Source organism: Podarcis cretensis, assembly GCF_951804945.1.
Source record: "Podarcis cretensis genome assembly, chromosome: 12".
Lineage (NCBI taxonomy): Eukaryota > Metazoa > Chordata > Lepidosauria > Squamata > Lacertidae > Podarcis > Podarcis cretensis.
The window spans coordinates 10,524,905-10,550,675 of record NC_137181.1 but is presented as its reverse complement, the minus strand read 5'-3'; the positions used below and the strand labels follow the sequence as shown (position 1 = coordinate 10,550,675).

General features: G+C 42.4%; 1 protein-coding gene across 2 annotated transcripts; it reads left to right on the top strand.

Annotated features, from left to right (window-relative positions):
- Positions 1-2,069: 2,069 nt before the first annotated feature.
- On the top strand, positions 2,070-24,761 carry EXOG (exo/endonuclease G). 2 transcript variants are annotated; one of them, XM_079946995.1, is made up of 6 exons: positions 2,070-2,318; positions 7,739-7,888; positions 9,746-9,885; positions 10,406-10,482; positions 11,360-11,474; positions 23,794-24,761. In XM_079946995.1, exons 1-6 carry the CDS (start codon positions 2,105-2,107, stop codon positions 24,253-24,255), a joined length of 1,158 nt encoding a protein of 385 aa, XP_079803121.1. In that variant the 5' UTR covers positions 2,070-2,104; the 3' UTR covers positions 24,256-24,761. The 2 variants fall into 2 exon arrangements, with proteins under 2 accessions (XP_079803121.1, XP_079803122.1); XM_079946996.1 differs by lacking the exon at positions 2,070-2,318 and adding an exon at positions 3,682-3,758.
- Positions 24,762-25,771: the final 1,010 nt, after the last annotated feature.

The window sequence follows — 25,771 nt, the reverse complement described above, 5'->3', positions numbered from 1 at the left end:
GATTTTGATGGAATAAAGCCCCCTCCCCCCTCAAAACAGCCCTATTTATCCCAGCATGTATCTGTATGGGAGTTGGAACTGCGTTTACATATGAAACGGTTTGAATTTTATTAGGCTCATTAGTCCCCCTTCACTGCAAAGTCCCAAAGTCGGCTACAAGCAATAAAATATGCACCTGTAAGGCAAAACAGTTCTATCCATAAATACGTAGTTAAAAAAACGGAATGTGGAATTGTTGTACTTTATAATCAAATAACTGTAGGTTTCGAAGGTACCACAACGGCCGTCTATCCCCCTGCAATGCTGGAACTGAGGCAAGGAAGAAGGGCTACCCCTATGCTATTCATATAATCAGTTATCAGAAATCAACATATTCATATATGCTCACACATAATCAAGGCTTACAGTATTTTATAATCCATTTTGAATCAAAAGAAGCTGTGCCTTAGCTAACTGCATACTGCTTGAAACAGCAAAATTAGGAGCCGACCTTTCCCCTACAAACATCTGTGTACCCTGGACAAGGGGAAGACGTGAATCAGAGATTCTGGTACAAAATCCCCTCAGATACAGGCTAAATTAATCCACAGAACAGGAAGAGCAAAACCACAAAATCTCCAAACCCTCTGTCCTGTCATAACTAGGGGAGAGGTTAGGCAGAGCGTCACTGCAAGCATCGGAAAGCAGAACTAGAACTCCGTGCTTGACCAGGAGCTGGAAGCATGGCAAGAAGCTTGCTGATTGGCTAATTTTCACTGGCAATATTGTGACTGTCTCATGGTTGTCTCATGATCTATAATTTGCTGTGATCTACCTCTGGGACGCAGGTGGCGCTGTGGGTTAAAGCCTCAGCGCCTAGGACTTGCCGATCGAAAGGTCGGCGGTTCGAATCCCTGCGGCGGGGTGCGCTCCCGCTGCTCGGTCCCAGCGCCTGCCAACCTAGCAGTTCGAAAGCACCTCCGGGTGCAAGTAGATAAATAGGGACCGCTTACCAGCGGGAAGGTAAACGGCGTTTCCGTGTGCGGCTCTGGCTCGCCAGAGCAGCGATGTCACGCTGGCCACGTGACCCGGAAGTGTCTCCGGACAGCGCTGGCCCCTGGCCTCTTAAGTGAGATGGGCGCACAACCCCAGAGTCTGTCAAGACTGGCCCGTAACGGGCAGGGGTACCTTTACCTTTACCTTTTTTACCTCTGGATTTCTGTCAATCGGGGTCCCAGTTCCTTTTGGAAGAGATTCCAAACTGGGTCCTTATTGCCTGGCAATAAACTTCACCTTCTATTCTCCATTGCGGAGTCTGCCTGATCCTTATTTAATACCCAGTGAGGAGTACCTGCTCACGTTCACTTGCTTCAGAACTAAAGCATCCCTGGCGGATGACCATCCAACCTCTGCTTCAAAACCTCCAAGGAAGGAAGAGGTTCCCCATCTTCTGACAGAGACTGTGCCACTGTCAAATGGCTCTTACCATCAGAAAGTTCTTCCTGATGTTTAGGCCAGAATCACAGCTGTCAACGTTTCTCTTTTTTAAAAGGGAAATTCCCTTATTTCGAATAGGATTCCTCGCAAGAAAAGGGAAAAGTTGAGAGCTATGGCCAGAATCTCCTTCCTTGTAACTTGAAGCCATGGGTTCAAGTCCTAAAACAAGCATGCTCCCTCTTCTATGCCCTTAAGATATTAGAAGATGGCTCTCATCTCTCTTCTCATCCTCTTCTTTTCCAGGCTCAACCTACCCAGCTCCTTTAGCCCTTCCTCCTCAGGCTTGCTTTCCAGACCCTTGACCACCTTGGTCTCCTTCCAGCTTGTCAACACCCTTCTTAAAATGTGGCACCCAGAAAGGGCACACAATATTATTATTCCAGGTGTGTCCCTGGGGTGGGGGGACGGGACATTTTACTGCAGTAAATAAGTTTATGGACTCTTTCTTCAACCCGTCTCACGAGTAATTAATTGTACAAGTGAGGCGAGATTTTTGCCCTGCTTCAGGGCGGCGGCGGCGGCGCCCGTTGGCGAGCTTGGTTTTCGCGCGCTTTTTCCTCCCCTCACGAGGCGGAGCAAAGAGAGGCGGAGGCGGAAAAGCTCCTTCCCCTCCCTCAGGCCCGCTATCATGGCCGGGCCGCTGGGCGCCCGCCTCGCCCGGAGCCGCTTCTTCGGCGGCTTCGTGTGCGGGGCGGCGCTGGGAGCCGCGGCCTCTGCGCTGACTGCCCGCAAACTCCTCCGGGAGCCCCGTCTCCCGCCCGCGGCCCTGCAGAGCTCCGCGGCCGCCGCCGCCGCCGCCTCGGCAAAACAGCAACCGCCGCCGCCGCCGCCGCCTGAGGAGGGTAAGCGAGCGAGTGCGCAGGCGCAACTGCCGACCCGGCTCGCTAGCGGGAGCGCTGCTCTCCTGTCCCGGCGGCCGGAGCGATGGCTGAGGGCGCCCGTTGGCGACGCGCGGCTGAGGGGGAAAGTGGGGCCTGCTATACAGAAGGCAGCCCTCAGCCAGCGGCGGGTCTGCGCCCGCAGAGCTTTCTACTAAGGAGCATCATATAAAAGGAGACCGGAGAGGAATATTTGCTGATATAATGCTTACATCTTTTTTTGTAATAAAAGGATTAGCAACAGCTAATTTCGACAGTTTCGGGATAATTTGAAGAGTTTTCTGTTTTCCCGCCGGGCACCGGTTTGGGTAGCATTTGGGCGCCATGTTAAAAAACACACACAAAAACTTATGGTGTTGTTCACGACGTTTTTGCTGTTGATTTTTCTCCAGCTTTTTCCATGTTGTTTTCCTGGTGCTTACCTTTTACCTTATTGTTGATCTGGCGCAGTTTCAAATTAAATAGGAATATGGGAAGGTGCTTTGCACTGAATCGGGACCTTTGCGCCATCCAGTTCAGTATTGACTACACGGACTGGCAGAGGCTCCCCAGGGCTTCAGGCAATGCCATTGGGGATTGAACCAGGAATATCCAGGGGACAGCTTGTCTTCTACCAGGGTTTCCACAACTTGGGGCTCCAGCTGCTTTTTGGACTACAGTTCCCATTATCCCTGACCACTGGTTCTGCCAGCTAGGGATGATGGGAGTTGTAGTCCAAAAACAGCTGGAGACCCAAGTTTTGGAAACCCTGTGTGACTGAGCTGATTTTCACCTTTCCCCAAGATCAGACCAAAGGCTCATTTAGCCCAGCATACTGTTTTCTACAGTGGCCAGCAGTTGAAAATGAAATGTTCACATTACCTCAAATGCTTACATTTCTCTTCAACACTTAATTTTTTTTTTTTAAACGGAAAAAAAATCAGTTTATCTAGATTCAGCTTTTAAATGGGACTCCTGGTGGTCTCCCATTCTTCTCTATCCATCTTTAGTTAAAAATTTCCCTCTCTAGCCACTAAAACCCTGTTAGCGATTTCTAAAGAATTGCACAAATTTACAGTGAATTTGCCTTTTATTAATATGGCATTTTAGGCCCTTAGGAGTCATGCTAGTTACATTTTACAGCATGGTCTGAAAAAATTGTGCACAAGAGAACAAAGTATTGGTTTCTTTTATCTATTGCTTTCTGTTTATAACAATTTATGTTGAAATAAGTTGTTTTAAAACATTTGTTCCCTTTTGTTTCTGCAGAAGTAGTACATTTTTTAATGCAAACAACTGGTGTTTTTTTTTGTTGTTGTTGTTTAGTCGTTTAGTCGTGTCCGACTCTTCGTGACCCCATGGACCAGAGAACGCCAGGCACTCCTGTCCTCCACTGCCCCCCGCAGCTTGGTCAGACTCATGCTGGTAACCTCGAAAACACTATCCAACCATCTCGTCCTCTGTCGCCCCCTTCTCCTTGTGCCCTCCATCTTTCCCAACATCAGGGTCTTCTCCAGGGAGTCTTCTCTTCTCATGAGGTGGCCAAAGTACTGGAGCCTCAGCTTCACAATCTGTCCTTCCAGTGAGCACTCAGGGCTGATTTCCTTCAGAATGGAGAGGTTTGATCTTCTTGCAGTCCATGGGACTCTCAAGAGTCTCCTCCAGCACCAGAATTCAAAAGCATCAATTCTTCGGCGATCAGCCTTCTTTATGGTCCAGCTCTCACTTCCATACATCACTACTGGGAAAACCATAGCTTTAACTATACGGACCTTTGTTGGCAAGGTGATGTCTCTACTTCTCAAGATGCTGTCTAGGCCTGTCATTGCCCTTCTCCCAAGAAGCAGGCGTCTTTTAATTTCGTGGCTGCTGTCACCATCTGCAGTGATCATGGAGCCCAAGAAAGTAAAATCTCTCACTGCCTCCATTTCTTCCCCTTCTATTTGCCAGGAGGTGATGGGACCAGTAGCCATGATCTTCGTTTTTTTTTACCATGGCACAAAAATCGAACCAAACAACCTGTGGTTTGTTCCTGAATTGTTAAATATAAACTGAATTAAAAATAACATCTGCCACTTTTCTCCCTGTATACATTGAAAATCAATCAGCACTGTATTGAGAAAGTGGTTTTGTCTGGCGGTATCACACCAGCAGTAAATTGCTAGCAATGACATATTTTTCATTTTATGGTGGCTTTAAGTGTATTTGTATAACTGTTATCAAAAAATCAATCTGAAGTGGTGGGCGAAAGGTTACAAGTACACAATAAGCCCACATCACTTCTCAACCCAACAACATTTTAAAATGTTTTGTGTTCTGAAAGGATAGAAAGTTTTTAATTTTGTGATAAGTAAAGTAGGCTCTCATCAACCCCCATTTCAAATTCTCTGTTGCTGGGTGATGCCTGGGTTGGTCCTATCTTTTTGTGGCAGGACTCCTCTGCTGTTAGAACACATCAGACCAAAAGTCAATCCAGCCCATAATTCTGCTTCCATCAGTAGCCCCCACATGCCTCTGGATAAGCCGGCGTGGTGTAGTGGTTAGAGTATCAGTCTTGAACTAGGGAGGCCCAGGTTCAATTTCCAGTTCAACTATTATTATTTATTTTATTTTGAAACATGTATAAACCATTCAACATTTTGAAAACCACAAAACATTGCACAAAAGTTCAGAACAATAGTACAGTGGTGCCCCGCAAGACGAACACCTCGCAAGACGAAAAACCCGCTAGACGAAAGGGTTTTCCGTTTTGGAGGCGCTTCGCAAAACGAATTTCCCTATGGGCTTGCTTCGCAAGACGAAATGTCTTGCGAGTTTTTCCGACTTTTTCCCCCTTCCCCCCCCTTTTTCTAAGCTGCTAAGCCACTTATCTGCTAAACTGATAAGCCGCTAATAGCGCTAATCCACTAAGCCGTCAATGGGCTTGCTTCGCAAGACGAAAAAACCGCTAGACGAAGAGAATCGCGGAACGGATTCTTTTCGTCTTGCGAGGCACCACTGTACATAATAAAATAACACAAACCAACATAGTATACTATAAATCGTCGCCTGCAGACTAATCTGGGAAGGCCTGGGTAAAAATTAAAGCTTTTAGCATGTGTTGAAAGCACATGGTGCAAAACTTAGTGCATGCCTTATTTCCAGGGCAAAGGTGTTCCAGATAGTAGGACCCACTACATTAAAGGCTCTGCATTGGGTATTCAAGATGGATCAATAGAACTTACAACACTGTTAGGAGGGCCTTCTTGGAAAAGGTTCTTGAATGGTTGATTGCAGAATGGTGCTCTTGGAAGAAACTGATTTTTTAATCCATTTCAATTGAGGTTTAGGCTTTTGTTATTATGGTATGTATTTTTGTCTTTTTATATTATAAACTGCCCTGTGGTCTTCAGATGAAGGGTGGTATGGAAATATAATAAAATAATATTAATGATAATTAGATTATCACAGTGACCAGGCAAGAAGCTCGCCATAGGACTGAAATTGCCTTGGTCGCACTGGTCAATGATCTCTGGTGGGCTAGGGACAAAGGTGAGAGCTGTTTCCTAGTTCTGCTGGATCTCTCAGCGGCCTTTGACACCATCGACCATAACATCCTTCTGGACCGTCTCGAGGAGCTGGGAGCTGGGAGCACTGTTATACAGTGGTTCCGCTCCTTTCTCCTGGGCTGTGTCCAGAAAATGGTGTTGGGGGATGAGTGTTCAGACCTCTGGGCTTCCACTTGTGGGGTGCTTCAGGGTTACGTCCTCTCCCCCATGCTTTTTAATATCTATATGAAGCCTCTGGGAGAGATCATCAGGGGGTTTGGGCTGGTTGTTCATCAGTATGCAAATGGCACCCAGCTCTACCTCTCTTTTAAATCAGAACCATTGAAGGCAGTGAAGGTCCTGTGTGAGTGCCTGGAGGCGGTTGGAGGATGGATGGCAGCTAACAGATTGAGGTTGAATCCTGACAAGACAGAAGTACTGTTTTTCGGGGGCAGGTGGGTGTGGGGGACTCCCTGGTCCTGAATGGGGTAACTGTGCCCCTGAAGGACCAGGTGCACAGTCTGAGAGTCATTTTGGACTCACAGCTGTCCATGGAGGCGCAGGGTAATTCTTTGTCCAGGGCAGCTGTCTACCAGCTCCACCTGGTACACAGGCTGAGACCCTATCTGCCTGTGGACTGTCTCGCCAGAGTGGTGCATGCTTTGGTTATCTCCCGCTTGGACTACTGCAATGCGCTCTATGTGGGGCTACCTTTGAAGGTGGCCCGGAAACTACAACTAATCCAGAATGCGGCAGCTAGACTGGTGACTGGGGGCGGCCGCCGAGACCACATAACACCGGTCCTGAGAAATCTGCATTGGCTCCCAGTATGTTTCCGAGCACAATTCAAAGTGTTGGTGCTGACCTTTAAAGTCCTAAATGGCCTTGGTCCTGTATACCTGAAGAAGCGTCTCCACCCCCATCGTTCAGCCCGGACACTGAGATCCAGCGCCGAGGGCCTTCTGGCGGTTCCCTCATTATGAGAAGTGAGGTTACAGGGAACCCGACAGAGGGCCTTTTCGGTAGTGGCACCTGCCACGTGGAACGCCCTCCCTTCAGATGTCAAGGAAATAAGCAGCTATCTTCTCTTTAAAAGACACCTGAATGCAGTCCTGCTTAGGGAAGCTTTTAATATTTGATGCTGTGTTGTTTTTAACACTTGATTGGAAGCTGCCCAGAGTGGCTCGGGAGACTCAGCCAGATGGGCGGGGTATAAATAATAAATTATGGGTGGTCATGGGCTAGTGATTTCACTTTTCTCTCAGCATAGCCTACCTCACAGGGTTGTCGTGAGGATTAAAACTGGTGAATTTTTAATCATTAGTTCCACAAAATCAGTTGACTGTACTGAATTCATAGTTCCTGGTGGATATAGTCCATGAGTCTGAGCTATGAGGGACAACTAACAGAGACTTCTTTAATGGTCTTAGTGATCAGGCAACCCTGGAGGTACTCTGGATCCCAGTTGTTAATGGCCTTAAAAAAATTGATACAAGAAACTTGAACTTGGCCCAGTAACATAAGGGTCGCTAGTGCAAGCTGATTGGTGTTACTTGCTGACAACAGTCTGTCTCCATCAGCAGTCAAGCTGCAGCATTTTGTATCAACTCGAGCATCCCAACCTGGCCCAAGGGTACCCCTACATAGAGCGCATTGCAATAATACTGGCACCATCCATGTATGTGGTGCTTTGCATGGAAAGAGAGCTTACCCTCATGCACTTGAAATTATCAGAAATGAAAAGGGTTTTGTAAGACTTGGGTAAATTCTCAGTTGTTAATGGGGTTCTTAGGCATTTGATGCCTTTCTGGCTACTCTTCCATGGGAGAAAACAAACCCCACATGTTCTGGCCTTAAAACTCTTTATTTCTCTCTTAGAACCCACAACAGAGACTGTGTTGGAAAAGTATGGATTTCCTGCAGCTGGAGCACAGATCAGATATTACACCAATCATGCATTATCTTATGATCAGACAAAACGAGTGCCTAGATGGGTGATTGAACATCTTTCTAAACATAAGACGTTGGGTAAGTGAACTCTTGTGGGCATTTGTTCATTGCTTGTAATTAATTTATTACTTGTGGATTAGAAGCAGTTCACTGGCTGTGCACGAGTAATAGGACCTTTGTCTGAGGGTAAGCCTCATTGAGCATAGTGGAGCTTCTGAGTAAAAAATGCATAGGATTCTTCTGTCAGGTGGGTAAATTATGTTGTCCACATACACAAGCTTTCAATAGGCAACAATCTCAGTCTTGTAAAGAGCACAAGATTTCATAGATGTGGTTGGCAGAAGTGGCTGGGCAGCAGGTACAAAAGAGGGATGCTTTGCCTCCATGGATCAGAACATGAGAAAACTGAACCTCACTGCCTGCTAGAAGCCAAGCTCAGCCAAAATTTATAGATCCTGAAGAAAGCATATGTGAGCATGAAGGTGCTTCTTGCTAGCCCAGAAATATTATTTTCATCTATGGGTGAGACTTCAAATTGATACAGTAGGTCCAAGATAGTTAGTGGATATCTGTGGAATTTAAGAGGACCTTAAGGTCCATAAATAGCAACACCCTAGAGGTCCCGGGCCCTAAGGAAGTTAGATTAGCCTCAACCAGAGCCAGGACCTTCTCAACACTGGCTCCAGCCTGGTGGAACGCTCATGAGACCAGGGCCCTGCAGGATCTGATTTCTTTTTGCAGGGTCTGTAAGACAGAGTTGTTCTGCCTGGCCTTTGGCTTAGAATCAGTTTGATTCCCTCCCCCTCTTTCTTTTTCCTTTCTCCTCTTGTGAAGAGGCTGCATCCTAATGTTTTAATGTATTTTAATCTTGTTTTTTTAAATTGTATTTTAATCAACTTGTTTTTATTATTGGTTGTTAGCTGCCCTGAGCCCTGTCTTGGCTGGGGAGGGCAGGGTATAAATAAAATTTATTATTATTATTATTATTATTATTATTATTATTATTAAGAGCATATCCTATGGATGTCTACTAGTTTTGGTGCGAGCTTGTAGGCGTTTTATCCAATGTAAGTAACCCCTTCTTTTTGTTTATCATTGATATGGACTTGTAGGGACGCGGGTGGCGCTGTGGGTAAAACCTCAGCGCCTAGGACTTGCCAATCGCATGGTCGGCGGTTCGAATCCCCGCGGTGGGGTGCGCTCCCGTCGTTCGGTCCCAGCGCCTGCCAACCTAGTAGTTCGAAAGCACCTCCGGGTGCAAGTAGATAAATAGGGACCGCTTACCAACGGGAAGGTAAACGGCGTTTCCATGTGTGGCTCTGGCTCGCCAGAGCAGCGATGTCACGCTGGCCACGTGACCCGGAAGTGTCTGCGGACAGCGCTGGCTCCTGGCCTATAGAGTGAGATGAGCGCACAACCCTAGAGTCTGGCAAGACTGGCCCGTACGGGCAGGGGTACCTTTACCTTTTATGGACTTGTTCAGTCAATGAAGGCTTTCATTTCCATGTGATTCCTGCCCTTTCTACATCCTCTTCCCTTTGTGACCCTTAAACATGTGGACCTCTGCAGGCAATGTAGGGTGACTGGCAAAGTGCACATGATGTGTGTAGGAGTAGAGAACTCATCTGAGGCTTACCAGGTTTCTCGGTGAGAAACATCAGTAATAAAGAACAATCTTCCCTGAAAGACAGCTCACCTACTGGTTTTTCCTTGCAATGCAGAGTTTCATGGGAGTCTTGAATGCACATTGCCAACTCACACAGGATAATAATGGAGATCAATAAGCCTTGTCAGTGCTCCATGTGAACGGACTGTATTCTAGGATATTGTTTAGGATTGCTGTTGATTTTGCAGTTTTGTCAGTTGCATTTAGTATAGTTTTTGTTTTCTTAAAAAAAGAAAAGGTTTGCTGAACAACTTGTTTTTGTTCCTCAGGCAATGCAGACAGAAAACATTGCAAATTTAGACCAGATCCTAGCATCCCTCCAATATTCACTGCCTTGAATGAAGACTACATCGGGAGTGGCTGGTCACGAGGCCATATGGCACCAGCTGGGGATAACAAATATTCACCGGTAGGACTGCTACTTAATTCTTGGCTTGTTGTTTCTTTGAAGGGGAGGGGACTGGAACAGAATCTATGGTTCCTAAAATCTATGACAGAGCTGTGAAAGTGCTTTGAGAGAACTGGAAAATATTGCTAACCCAGCCTTCTCCAGTTTGGCGCCCAACTGACATTTTAGATTACAACTCACATTACCCCCAGCTAATATGGCCATTGATTAGAGATGGTGAGAGGTATTCCAGAACATCTGGAGACCAACAATTTGGGGAAGACTGTGCTAGCCGTAGTGACCAGGGGGAAGTGAGTAATTTAAAAAGCAGATTGAATTTGAAGGCACCAGTTTTGAAATGTAATATATCATGTAACAGAATGATGTTCTGTGTGTAAATGTATTAGAATGTTCTTCTTGGTGGTTCTTGCTGAAAGAGATAAACATTGACATTTCACTGCTTTATTCTGTTTCATTCTGAGCATTTAAGTAGGTCTGGGTATCCATCCAAAATTTTGTTTACAATTCTTTTTTCTTACAGAAGGCTATGGCAGAAACATTTTATCTATCCAACATTGTACCCCAGAACTATCAGAATAATGCTGGATTCTGGAATAGGTAAATTGCTACTAGATTAACTAAATTCAAGGTAAAATTTTGTTTAGTGATATTTTAAACATTTTAATCAAGTGTCAGCCTAACATGGAGAGAGGGAGGCAAGGGAAGAAGACCAAAAATGAAGAAATAAACTAGAGAAACTATGTAGCTTTCTCTGGGGAGGAGTACACATATTAGCATTCTGGTGATCTAGCCAGAAAGCTCCTATAGTCTGTTTATGCAAAGAGAGAAGTGCTGCCCAGGGCAAGTGGCAGGCATATTATGCCTTAGTCCAAGGTTCATATATTTATTTATTGAGATTTATAATATTTCTCTTCCTGAAGGCACACAGTGCACGGCATTTTAAAGCCTACAAATCCAATGGAATGGAATGGAATTCAATTAATTAGACACACACTAGCACAGAAATAGAATTAGCTCGCTTCAAGCAGGGAAAACAGTATGATAATGGTTTCTGTTAATTTGGTAGCTACTAATGTGGGTGAGTCCAGGAATGGGTCTCTGCCTACTACTCATTGTAAACAGATACACTCTGACCTCTCCTTGCTGAGCATGTTGGAAACAAAGCATTTCCACTAATAGCCTCCCCTAAGGTACAGACCAAACAATAACACAAGCATGTGCAAAGATACATATGAATGGAAGCAAACAAGGCAGAGACCTGATTTGTGATCTGGTTGCTGAGCTAAAGCGCCATATAGGAATAAACTGAAGATTAAAGCTCACATTTGCTCATCATGCTTACTTAATATATTTAGCTTGGGAAATGTTATCCCATCCCTAAAATGCCCCACTGCCCTTCTCTGTTCTAGGTATGTTTGGAATTCCCCAGCCCCAGGCTAGTCCATATGTTTAAACTATTTTGGCTTAATTTCAGGCTAGAAATGTATTGCCGGGAACTGACTGACAGATTTGAAGATGTCTGGATTGTTTCTGGACCTTTGACATTACCTCAGATGGATGATGATGGGAAAAAAAGGGTTGTATATCAGGTAAGCTATTGAACCTAGCCATATAATTGGAACAAAGTCCTCTTTGATTTTGCTGGGGGTTTTCTGCCATGCAGGTTTTCTTAGGAGTTGAACTGGATGCAGCCTTGGAACTGCATGTGTGAGAAAGGCTATAACAACCGGTGGTAAGGTTGCACGATTTGAGGCCTTATACTGTTAAGTAGTTCTTTTGAATTTGCTTTGTGGTCTCAGCTGATGAATATAAATATGGGCTCACGTGCATAGAATAGGTCCAGTGGCCCAAGAACAAAATTTAAGTCGCGTATTGTGAGGAAGGAGTAGGGACAATTTGTGGGCAGCAAACAGAACTGAGTAAGAACAGTAAGAGGCAATGCAGTGCGTAGATACTAGGAATCAAGTGGTGGATTTTTAACAGAGCTGTGCTTACTGTGTGTGAAACAAATCAAAATTATGCATCCAGAAAAGTGAAGTTCTGTGACTTCCTTAATATGATGCAAGTAATGTTGTGAATTCTAGAAATACAAGCTTAAAATACGCTTTACATTTTAAAAAAACAACATGCATAGATTAATTATTTTAGCTCTGGTTTATAGCCATATCCTCTTCAAGTTCACTTAAATTGTTTTCAGCCAGTGGCTGTGCACTGTTTAAAGTTAACTATTAAATTAATGGCTTTATACTATTGTTTTTGTGTTTTTGTTTTGCCCTTATGGACATGTGATTATTTTTGGATCTCTTAAGCAAAGAGAGGAACTCCCAAAGTATTGCTTATGGCATTGCTCCTTGCTTGGGTTATGTTACCACTTCTCATTACCAAAGAAATTAATCAGAAGCTGCTGCTATCTGTTGGCTGAATTTGGTGTTTCTCAAGGTCTGTGCCATCGTTTTGTCTGCCTTGGTGAAGCATTTGATGACCACACTTGATATTTGGGAGACACATTTGCAGAATATAAATGTATGTCTGAAAACGTAAAAGAGAATGCCAACAGGAAGAATCTCTTCTGTGTCACTGGAGAGGCAGGAGCAGGTTTTCCATCTTCATCCAGAGCAAATCAAAATGACAGCATCTTGCTTTATATACTGCTGTTCTCTGGAGAATGTCAGTTTAGTGACTTTGGTCTGCTAGCAGATCTTTGTTTCTAAATGTGTCTTTTTGCAATCATTTTTCCTCCTACATTTCACTCAGATTGAACCCATATTAAAGGCAAAATTTATAATTTTGTCACCCATAATTCCCAGACTCTGGATTCTTCCCCTTATATATGCTTTATATTTCATTGAAAGTCTCTTATTTGAGGGGATTTCATTGCTGAAGTATATGGACAGACTTGGATCTTTTATTTTTAACCTAACTATATTTAATTTAAACAATGAGAACGACTAGATAAATTACGAATAAAACGGACTATGTTTAGCAAAAATAAGAATTATTTTGCAAACAAGACTGTAAATAGTATCATTCTCACAAATGAATAAATACAGTGCTGCTGTGAGAAACCATATTAGGCAGCATCTCTATACACCAGGTGTGAGGAACTTTTGGCCCTCCAAATGTTACTGAACTACAACTCCCAGCAAGCACAGCTATCATGATGATGGGAGTCATAATTCAGCAACATCTGGAGGGCCAAAGGTTCCCCACACCAGCTATATACAGTTTCTTGAGAACAAAGTTCTACAGGACTCAGGCTTACTTCTGAATAGACATGTGTAGAATTGCACTGTGAAATATACTTCTGCCATGAAACACATCCACCAGAAAGCAAGATGGTCAGAGGGATTATTTCTCATGTTGACTTTCGGCATATGAAAAACATTATAAGGTGATTTTTGTCAGGTTTACTTTGTGAATCTGTTGCTTGGATACAGCCCACTGTTTATGAGAGCTGTCCAGAGGCTCTTGCTGATGTGTTAATGTATCAGCTCCAACTGCCTGAGGAAGCATTTGCCACCAAAAATGGCTTACTGGCTTGGATTTGTTTTAAATAAGCTGGATCAGATCCCTAGTTTTTTCCCCTGAGTTAGAGAATGCCCTGGATTGCTTCCCCCAACAGATTTAAAGTGGATGAAACAAGGGAAATAAAGAAGGGAATTTATACAAGCCCTCTAGGCAGGTCATTCTCTTACAGAACTGCCCTTACCCTTTAGGAGGGGATTTTCCAACTACAAAGCCTTAAATCTAAATGGATTGTGAATTAGCTGATTAAGCATACACATTAATTAATGTCTGCCTTGTTATTCAATTATAGCTATTCAGTTATGTTTGCCTTTCACTGTTAATGATGTTGAATTATTCTGTTCACTTTATTTTAAAAATGTGAATAGCATGTGGATAATGGGTCTTACCAAACCTACTGTATGAAACCACAGGATTTTTCATTCTGAGGAAGGTCAGATCATCTACATTTTGAACCATTATGCTTCTCTGATGGATTTCGCGGGATGCTGGGGAATCATGCTTTACTAATTAGTGATCTGAAAAAGATTTGAGTACAACACTGGGGACAAACCCTTCCCCCTGCCAGCCTTAGCAAGCAGTTGTGGGCTTTTATCAAATATTTTTAATTGAGTTTTAATGACAAGGTTTTTTTTTAAAATAAAAAAGAGCTTTTTTCTGTCTGTCATAAACAGTTGTTTTTAAATAACTTTGACCAGCTGTTTTCACTAAGGGTTTTTCGGAAGAACTTAATATAATTTTTTCTAAGAAAGAGTTTAGAAGATAGATTCTAGTTAGAAGAAAGGAGATTCTGACTAAACAAGAACTTTCTGGTAGTAAGAGCTGTTCAACAGTGGAACAGACTCCCTCGGGAGGTGGCAGAATCTCCTTCCATGGAGGTTTTTAAGCAGAGGTTGAATGGCCACCTGTCATGGATGTTTTAGCTGAGATTCCTGCATTGTAGATGGTAGGACTACATGACCCTCGCGGACCCTTCAGACTCTACAATTCTATGATTTCTCAAGAATTACAGGCATTTTCTCTGCAAATATTCTGTACATTTGTGGGGATGGCTTAAAAAAAAAAGCAACCCTGTATTACTAGTAGCTTTTATAGCATTGTGAGAAAATAAATAAGTGTATCACTAACAGTACCAACTCATAATTTTGCTAAGAAATTTTGTATGCTTTTAAAAAATAAATTATATGCTGATGGGAACCAAGAGAGTGTGATAGACACAGTAGGCAGATTTTCTATTTAGTACACAAGATTGGAATGATAAACATCCTTCCAAAAGAATAACAATGTCTGAAGGAGGGATGCAGAATTAATATGAATGCTAATAATATCTCCTAAGAATATGTTATCATTTTCTCATTAATTTCAAGGACAATTACCTTAAACAATGAAGGCAGGACACAATACATTTGTTGCTGCCTAGTGGTACTGTCAACACCTTTTAGGGGGACACAAAGGGATTCAATCATATCCAGGTCAAGAGAGATGTCCTATATATTATTGGCTTTCATGGTTTTCTTATTTCAGTACATATGACCAAAGCGGGAGTAAATACTGAAGTAACATCAAGCAGAAGCCCCTTCAGAGTCTAGGTTTCACTTCATATTAACTTGGAGCTCCCTGAAGTCTCTTCCTGATAGAGCCTTCTGAGATTGAAAAGCTGCGTAAAAAGGACCAAAGCAGTAAAAATCACCCAATAACAACAGTAATCCAGAGAGTAATGGAGTAGTGGACACTTCATATTCTTTTAAGACAATTGTAACCAGAAAAATAAATCTAGTGAAGAAGCGAATTCTGCACAGCACCAATGTTAGTTCCCTTCTGTAAAGGATGTTTATAATAAAGCTCAAGTGAACGGGCCAGGCCTGAGGTGATATCTGTTAGAATAATGTTATCTTCAGGAAGATATTTAATGGTCAGTGTCATCGCTCAAGTAACAGCTTGGGAAAACCAAACACTTCATTGGAGACACTGTGCCCAAGGAAACCACAGGCTTATTCTGAAACAAGAAGGATAGTGTGTCTAGAAATCACTGCACAGTTATATTGCAGTTAAATGATTTTTTTGGACCCCACCTTTTCATTATTCTTGTGTTAGATGGCTGATTAATCAAGAAACAAGAAGGATAGTGTGTCTAGTAATCACCGCACAATTATATTGCAGTTAAATGAATTTTTGGACCCCACCTTCTTGTTATTCTGGTCCTAGATAGATGATTAAAAAATGAGTATCGGTAATGTTGTCGGTGGCTCACTTTGAAAGTTAAGATAATTTCTCTGATTTATGTGTTTCTAAAGGTAAAAAAGGGTAAAGGTACCCCTGCCCGTACGGGCCAGTCTTGACAGACTCTGGGGTTGTGCGCCCATCTCACTTAAGAGGCCAGGGGCCAGCGCTGTCCGGAGACACTTCCGGGTCACGTGGCCAGCGTGACATCGCTGCTCTGGCCAGAGCCAGAGCCAGAGCCGCACACGGAAACGCCGTTTACCTTCCCGCTGGTAAGCGGTCCCTATTTATCTACTTGCACCCGGAGGTGCTTTCGAACTGCTAGGTTGGCAGGTGCTGGGACCGAGCAGCGGGAGCGCACCCCGCCGCAGGGATTCGAACCGCCGACCTTTCGATCGGCAAGCCCTAGGCGCTGAGGCTTTAACCCACAGCGCCACCTGCGTCCCCTATGTGTTTCTAAAAGGCTACAATTGTAAGGTCATCCAATGAACTTGACTAAGATTTGATTCAGGGCAGACCAGTGGAGCGGTATGTCCACATCTGTGGTGGTCATCACTGCCACAGAATGTTTTGATGGCCTGTAGCACCAGCAGCTTTACAAATGGATTAGATCACTCATAGGGGTAGTAGTCTTACAGGGGATTGCTATCTCCATCATGCATGTGAGCTCCCCTGAAGCACCTGGCTGGCCGCCATTAGAGGCAGAGGACTTGGCTAGATGGCTCTTTAGCCTGATTTGGTATGGCAGTTCTTGTGGCGCAGCCTTGCCTGGAGCGGAACAGCATAGTTTGTGGATGAGGTGGAATAAGGTTATTTTTCTGAGCCTACAGAGTTCCACCAAGATCTCAAGGATTCTGAAGTACATTCGGGAAGGAAAGGGTCACTGGGGCACACAGAGTTTCTGTGGATGTTGTTTTAATGCATCTGACAACATTGCCTCTGATGCAAGGCGAAGTGTGCAGCAGTGGATAATGTGTGCTGGCAGCTAAGTCTTGATGAAATTTGATTTCTATTGACCGTACCCTGCAGAAATCTCAGGTAATTGCCATCTTTGAGGCAAAGGTCCAGTGATATCCACTAATTTTGTTTACAGTGGCGGCATTGCATTGCCCACTCACTAGAGGGCACTGTATATTTCTTCTTACACTCTGCCTGTTTATGTTGCCAACAGAGCAAGTATCTTTTTTTAAAGGTGTATTTCTCTAATAGTTTCTTCAGGTCACTTTCTCTGCTACAGCTAGAGAAGGGTTATATGATAGCTGTTTATATATGTTGCTAAAAGAACGCTTCATCTGGGGAACAGTTGGCAGGCAAAGTTCTACTGTTACACTTCGTATTACCAACTTAAGGGAAAGGCTGGGTGAAAATGCATTTTTCTTCTAAGTTTTAAGTGGTGGGTTTTCAGTGACTTTCTGGAAGCATGAAACACTACTTGCCTCTGACCCATTTGGATTTTTGTATTGGAAAATACTTTTAGAGAGTTCTGTGTATTCTCTGTCCCATAAAAATGAGGCCAGTTTTGTGCCATAAAACCCCACATTATGTAAATGGAAGATGTGATGTTAGCTCACATACTCCCAGAGATACCACTTACAATTTAAAAAGTGAAGAATAAATAGGGCTACAGTGTTTAATTGGTAAATTAGTCAATGAAAGTTGTAGTTGATTAATCAAAGGTCACTTATAATTCATAGGACAGCAAATTTAGACTAGCTTTGCTTTTTAAATACTAATTTTGTTTGGAAAATTACAATAAGATGTTAAAGGTGGTGTTTCTTTCTGACAATTAGACGTAGTTTTTGTTTATCAAATATTAAAATAATGTCAAGGTTGCAGGTTTGATCCCCATATGGGACAGCTGCATATTCCTGCATTGGGTTCCTTCCAACTCTATGATGCTATGATCTATGAAAAGTTATTTTACTTTCGGTATTTCAAAAAAAGCACTTACATTGACATTTGGGTAATTTGTTGGTTTATCTAAATGTAATCAATAAATAGTTTCAAAGGCAGATGATTATTCAGTTGGTTTTCAATCATAGTCAGTGCCTAAATTCCATTGAAATAAATCTGTTTTAACTGTTCAATCCAGCACAGTTACATTGCTTTGATCTGCTTGAGAACACAGGAAGCTGCCTTACACTGAGTCATACCATTGGTCCATCTAGCTGTTTTTGTTTGTTTGTTTTGTCTATGCTGCCTAGTGGTAGGGTTGCAGAGGTTAAGTCTTCCCTTGCCCTACCTGGAGATGCCAGGAATTGAATCTGAGACCTTTTGCATGCAAAGCAGATGCTCTATCACTGAGCTATGGCCCATATACCTCAACATAATCATGACTAAACATAGGATTGCACTATAATTACTTAACTGCACACCAACTTTTATTTCGATTATGCCTTGAATGTTAAAACCCCATCATATCGCCAGCATTTATTCCCACCACCAAATGCTAAGTTTAAATAAATGTTTTTGTGACACCTACAAGAAGTTCAGATTTGGGTTTGGGTCAGGTTGTCTACTGATGCCAGTTTCAGGGTTGTGCAGTAGCCATTGTGAACACAGTTTGTTTGGGGTAATTAATTTTGCTCCCAGGTAGGGTAGAATAGAAAAGGGACGTGGGTGGTGCTGTGGGTTAAACCACAGAGCCTAGGACTTGCCGATCAGAAGGTCGGCGGTTCGAATCCCTGCGACGGGGTGAGCTCCCGTTTTTTGGTCCCTGCTCCTGCCAACCTAGCAGTTCGAAAGCACGTCAAAGTGCAAGTAGATAAATAGGTACCACTCCGGCGGGAAGGTAAACGGCGTTTCCGTGTGCTGCTCTGGTTTACCAGAAGTGGCTTAGTCATGCTGGCCACATGACTCGGAAGCTGTACGCCGGCTCCTTCGGCCAATAAAGCGAGATGAGCGCCGCAACCCCAGAATCGGTCACGACTGGACCTAATGGTCAGGGGTCCCTTTACCTTTACTAGGGTAGAATAGAAGGGACGATGGTTCCTGACATTCAGTCCTATGAATAATGTGGTATGTGTCTAGTAAAGTTAGAAATGTCGACCAATACTCCAGCTGAAACACACCATCAAACGATTCAAAGTCATGAGACCCAGATTTCAGCAGTAGTACGAAACCGAGAGAAGCTATTACACTGGAACATTGTTCCAGGTATACTTTCAGTAATTGACACTGGTAGTGATATGCGGACACGTTGGTTTTTTTCATGTGTTGTAATCAGTCACTTTGCACACTTACCTGTCATAGCAGATTGGAATTCTCCCTCTCTTTATTGACCTGTTGTAGCTGCTTTCTTTGGGTGGGCTGCAAAATAGGAAGGGTTTCCTCAAAGCAAATACTAAGGTTGGAACAAAGCCCTGACATGCTAATAGCAGGTGATGGGGCTAGCACCCCTCACTGTGAGTGCCCCAGAAATAAATACAGTTTTCTCAGCCACAGGATCTCATAAAATATGATTTAGCAGTGGCTGGTGAATTGGGGGCATTTATGTGGGTTAAGCATAGACAAAAACAACAGCAGCTCATTTTTTTCAGCTTCGAATAAATCACTCACCAGGTCCTGTTGCAGTAAATCTTGTTGCTGGTCCCAAAAGGTTTTAACTACAACAGATGATCATAACTGAACAAAGGTGGCTTACTGTACACATTTGGTGTGGCTGGTCCCTCCCGTCTACAGGAGAGAGCAGTTCTGGTCAGCTCAGGACAAAGCTTCACTGATGGAGCAGACATGCCATCCTGGAATCAACTAGCAAGGAGACTTTGTGGAAAGCCTAGATGTCACCTTATCTTAAATCAACTTGGGTAGAGGTAATTGTGTTAGATAGATCTGACATAAAGTTATGCCTCTGCTAGCTGTTCCTTTTTATACCAGTCTCAGCAAAATCAGAACAGTGTGGTGGCAAGCCACTCTCTGTGGTCTCCCACAACACTGATGTCTTCCAAACTAACCCAGTGGTGTCAACAAATCTATATATAGTAAGTTAGCAGAACAAAATTGATAGAGGTTCAGCAACATGTCCTGTAACTGTGATTATATTGTGAATTAAACCACTTATTTCCCCCAGCCCCTAAGCAATGCCTTGCTCTATTTCCTTATGAACTGTGTGTTTTTGGATCCTCTCTTTGTGCTAATGATAGCGCCATCTGGTTGCTACTGTCTCCATTTTGTGGAAGGTACTTAGTAGTCCATTTGCAAGACTGAGGTGGGAGGAAGACCAATTATCTAGACCCATTCTAGATCCATTCGAGTTTCAGGAGGGAATGGGCCTTGGTTGCCCTAATGGATGACCCAGAAGAGAGACAGGGTCTGTGTGACATTGTTGCTCTTGCTTGATGTCTCAGCAGTTTGTGATACCATTAACCATGGTATCTTCCTAGACCACCTCAGTTACGCTGTGAGGTGTGAGTCATCCTTTGAATTTATTTAAAAAAAATGAAAGGTTGTATAAAAATGATTTAAAATAAATAATCTATATACAAAACCAGATTCCATATTTTTAAAGTTGTATTATTTTTAAAGGCTGTTTTTATGTTTGTTTTTGTATTTTGTGACCTGCCATTTTATGATGAAAGGCTGGATACAAATCGTACAAATGAAACAGTAAATTAGATAGCATGATGGGAGGACCAAATTCCACTATGTAATACTGTAGTTTGTTTTTATTTGTGCTAGCTTTTAAATCACAGTAAGTCTTTGACAGTGTAAAAAGGCCACTGCTGTTCTCTGGCCAGACTGTGTCGCTGCTGCAGCAGAAGATGCAAATGGTGACTCTCTCATCATCCCTTGTATGTGAATAGATGATCACAAATCAAAGAAGACATGTGTGCATGAATAGTTTTCAGATGCTTTCTGTTCACTTACCATAAGGGCATATGCTCTCTGTCTGCCTCAGTCAAGCAGCGAGAGAAATGTGTGTCGGATCTAAATTATGGAAATTGATGTGCAAGCTCTTGAGTAGAGCACCTACATCTAAAAAGCCACTAGGTGGCACTCGGGCATAAAATATCCAGAGTCCCATGCTTGAACCGCTTCTCAGAATGAAGACATTACTTTCAAAACTACAAAGACATAGCTTATGAACATGCTGATATTTTTTCAGCTTGCTTGGGCTGAGCAATCATGTGGAACAATGCACATTACCTGTCTCAAAAATGCACTATAATCATAAAAGTCTTTTGCAGTGCCGTTCACGTGGTGGGAGTTGGTCTCTTGTTCTTGTTGTTGCTCTGTCAGTTGATTGGTATTTTCGCTACTTCTGTGCAAGATACTGCTACCTCCCATTACAAATAAGAAAGCACTACCATAGCTGATCACATAAAAGTACACAGTCTTTAACCACTTTGTTGTGCTCCAGGGGCTCTGATAGATCCTTGTGGATGTCAGAGCTCTGTGCATGAAGGCAGAGGCGGTCCATTCCATTTCACCACTGGAGGCAAAACAGGAAGGTGCTGTAGTATGCTGCCCCCCGCCCCGAGCCTCACTTCCTGGGGTCACACAGCAACGGCTTCCGGAGAGATCTCGTGAGATCTCGCTAGAAGTTGCAGCAGTAGTAGCACCTGCAGGGGCACTTCGGCGCAAGATATCACCACCCAAGGCAGGCTGCTTCACTCCGTCTCATGGACGAGCAGGTCCTACATGCAGAGACCACACACTTCTCCCTCATGAGCCATGGAAGTCCAGGATTCCATGCTGTTCACAAAACGGGTTCTGTAACTTTGAAAAGAACAAGAAAGCTGTTATATCTACATAGCTGAGTGGTTTGTGTGTCACTCAAGACTTGCAACATGGAATGGAATGAAAGAGGAGGAAGATCAGTTTGAGAATTCCAGATTTTTAACAAGCGTATCCTTCCAACTGAGCACAGGGATGATCCTCCATTGCCAATGTTCTTCTCCCCTCCCAGCATATATCACCCTTGACATTTATTTATTTTTAAAAATACATTTATTTGTTTAAATAAATAAATAAATAAATACATTTATTTATTTATTTATGTCCCACCTTCCTTCCAAAAGAGCCCAAGGCAGCAACTGTTAATAAAACCATTATCTCAACCAGAGATCTCAAGGTTGCCAGGAATAGTTCCTTTCGGCCATCAAATGCCTGAATAAACAGGAATATTTTCAAATTGCTTCTGAAAGTCAATACAGTAATGAGGGAGGCGGACACACCTCACTAGGTGGGCATTCCACAAACAGGGAGCTATCACTGAAAAGACCTTGTCACAGTTCAGTGCCAGCTGGGCAGCCCTCAGTGATGATACCACCAACATGATGATGATACTGCTGATTGTAGCATCTGAGATGGTCGATATTGCACAAATATATACTTCATACTTTCAACATGGAGCCCCTAGTCACATGGAAGCAGTTTTTTGTTTTTTCCCCAGGCCTTGCTCTATCCTCAGATTTGTGCATACGTGCTCCAGTGTGCTTTTATGTGCCTATTTAAAGCATTTTTACTCCCAGAGTAGCTTTCAAATAGAAATGCAGTCCTGTCTTCATGTTGTGAAAAAGTTCCATAAATTGGGTGAAAACCTGCTCTCACATATGTGACTATATTATATAGCATGTGAAGCAGAGTGTGTTGGTCCTAAGTCTGACATACTGATACTAAAACCATTTTGTTTTTAAGTAATCAGCTATGACCTGGGAAACAACTTGTGTGTGTTATAAATGAAAGACATCCATCTTTGGTAAATATTTTCTTTTCCTGCAATCACAGCAAATTTAGCACCTCTTCATTTTGATCAGTTTAATGGCAAATCAGTTGTATAGGGTACAAGAGGAATTTTTTGCAATCAGTGTTCTGAAACAATCTGTGGGGGGGAAAACAAACATCATTGTTGATTTATACACCATCTGTTTAACCGTCCTGATAAAATGTTTCCCCCAAGCTTGGTAGTACCACTATAAGCCAGTTTTAAACTGGTTTCATTGTCATGGCTCCCTTAAAACCAACTACAGTAGACTCGTCAGCTTTCCAGAAGATCAAAGAATAATTTATACTAATAGCAAACATTCTCTGAGAGCTGATACCTGTTTAGCCAAAATTGCTATGTCCATGCACAAGAGTGAGGTATCAGCAGACTCAGGGGAACCCCAAGGTTTGCAGAAGTCCAGAAAAAGAGAGGGGAGACACACACCCCTTTAAAAAAAAGCCCAAAGAAGACTGAACATGCTCAGTGATCTATGTGTATGTCATTATATTTGTATTTTTGTATTTCTGGCTTTGCATTTTTTCTGTTTTGGTATTATTTGCTTGTTTTATTTAGTGTTTGTATGATGCATAAGTATAAATAAAGTAAAAATAAAAAGCATGCTTAATGATCACAAAATGCTGACTGGCTGTTGTGTGGGGCGTATGTTAGGCTATGGGAAATGGAAGACAGGGGAGAAGGAAAGGGAATACAGTATCTTGGAAAAGGTGATGGCCCTGAACTGAAAACTCTACATTTTGTCACGTCCCTCTTGTTCTTTATAATTGAGACTGCTAATCTGTTCCCAGGATACCATAAAAGAAGGCAGGGTCATTGCTATTTAACCAGATTGTGTGTAAAGTAGACATGCTTTCACAGAGAATTTATGATGCTTTTTACTGTCCTTCTCCAAAATCTGTTCTTGTCTCCTTGTCAGACTTTTAAGAGATCTCACCAAGAACTCTGTAATAGATTCTTCTTCACTAGGAAATCTATATTTTTGGTCTTTTTAATGCTTTTTTGGCTATATTGTGCCTAATTTCCATGTGTTACAATTGGAGACCATTTCAAATAAATTCTTATGTACTATTACTTCAATATCATTGTTATAACAATCTGTTATATTGATTGCCTCTTGTACTATTCACAGATTCCATGGGCTTTGTCTTTGGTTTTTAAACTATAGAAGGTAGTCATCACGTTTTCCTTTTACCATATTTCATTTATGTATTTCATGAATGGGAACATTGTCAATTATCAGCTTGAGTTTATTTTGGCAGCTCTGCATGAGAGAACTGCAGCTGGTTTGATATTGGGGTAGTGGAGTCTTCAGTATGGTGTTCCTTTTAATCTGTTTGGCAGCTGCACATTATGTAGAAAATTTTAGTTCTAGATATGGGAGGATTATGGCCTCCTTTCTGATGAGTTTGAGTGATATAATCTCTCTGCTCTGCTGATAGGTAATTGGAAAAGATGATGTGGCTGTACCCTCGCATCTTTACAAAGTGATTCTGGCACGAAGAAGTGAAACATCGACAGATCCTTTGGTACTTGGGGCCTTCGTGGTACCCAATGATGCTATTGGCTTTGACCACCAGCTGCCGGAATTCCAAGTTAGTATTGAAGACCTGGAGAGAATGTCAGGCCTTGTTTTCTTCCCACAGGTGAATAAAACTAAAGACGTTAGAAATATCTGTGAGGTTGATACTTGTAAGCTGATGAGTTTGGAAGAATTCACTCTGTACATCACCACTCGGAAGTTGCAGAGTGCAAGGACACTGGAAAGGTTGAGAAAGATCATGTCTGAATTACAGGAAAAGGGAATTGAGTCCGATGAGTATCTCTTAAAGGTTTATAAAAAGAAGGAGGAGGAATTAGCAATGCAAAAGTCAATGGAAGCTAGAGAAGGTACATCTGGTTAATATAAGGAACTGTTCTACAGAGACTCTGCTACTACTAAGAAGAAAACTTGGACAAGCCTCCCCATTGGTTGTGTGCCTATGCTGAAAGTGCTGCACTTTGCTGAGAAATTAAAACACCTCCTGTGGCACAGGTTGGCAATGTGACTTAAGGTCACTCATTTGTGCCCTTTACTAAATCCATCATCAGTTGTAAGTTTTATTCTGAATCTCTTCTGGAATACAAGAAAAATAGAAAATGGTCACCTTGGGAATATAAGTAGACCTCTCCTAGATATAACTCTCCTTTTCTAACAGGATGCTATAGAAATAAATATATTATTTATATAATTCTTTGCCAGCTGTATTTTTTTTTTAGCCTTTTCTTTGTTTTCATTCATCTAAATCTCTAGAAATGCCTCTTGAGAACAAATTCATTTGTAAATGACTATTTGTATAAACTGACGATTCAAGAACTGGGGGACGGGGACCAGTTCCCAAGCAAGTTTTTAATAAATGTTTCCCCAAGATTTTGATTCTTGCTTTTATTCTACACACCGCAGGGGAAAGCCTTCTTAGAGAAAAATGTTATGTGTTTTACTTCAACCAGCATCTCTGGTTCTTTCGACAGCTAAGATCACAGTCTAAATGCTCGCAAGAACTTTATAGAAGAGACAGCCAGTTCCTACTGACAGGATCCTCCTCCTCGATTCCTGTAACAGGCAAGATTGAATTCTGGGCAGTGACCTTTGTCACCAATGGCTGCTTGTGTTTCTCTGCTTGTGTTTGGACACAGCCTGCTATAATTTCAGGTTGCCAGTAAAGGAAACTTTGCTACATTGCTAGGTTTGCCCCTGTCTGTGATAGGGCTAGCGTGCAAGTAGCCTCGCTGTTGCCCTTGCTAACAAATGACACCATAATGGAATACAAAATGGTAAGCTGCCAACACAGTGGGATCCTTATTTTTTAAACAATATGACTGATCAGATAATTTTGGCTATCAGCTGATGATATGTGGTCAATTGACTGACATGCCAGTACTATTTAGTAGTATAACCCAATTACAAATCCTACATTTCATGCCTACATTTTCCTTCTTTGTATAAATTTTCCACTCTTGTCTGGTATATGAAGAGAAAGGGTCCAGATTTAACAAAGGAACCACAATCTAATCTAGCTAAAATTGTACAATAAATGGCACTTAGTGTTTTTCATGTTAAATATATGGATAAACTTTATAGGAGGAGGATGCTAATTGTTATCGCCATTCCATAAAAAACTGCACAAGAGAATTAAAAAAGGATTTGTTTAAGCTAGAACTTCAAATTAGGAGGAGTAAGGGTCATACATGGTATTGTTTCATGACCATTTAAATTTCCTTCCTTAAAATACAATTCTTCCATCTCATCCTGATACATAAGGAGGCAAGCTGGACTGTTCAAACATGGAACACTTCATTAAAGTCAGCAAATGTTGCCGGGGTTGCCTTACCTTGATATTAAAAAATTCACAATCAAAATTCAATGACTTGAAGTCACAG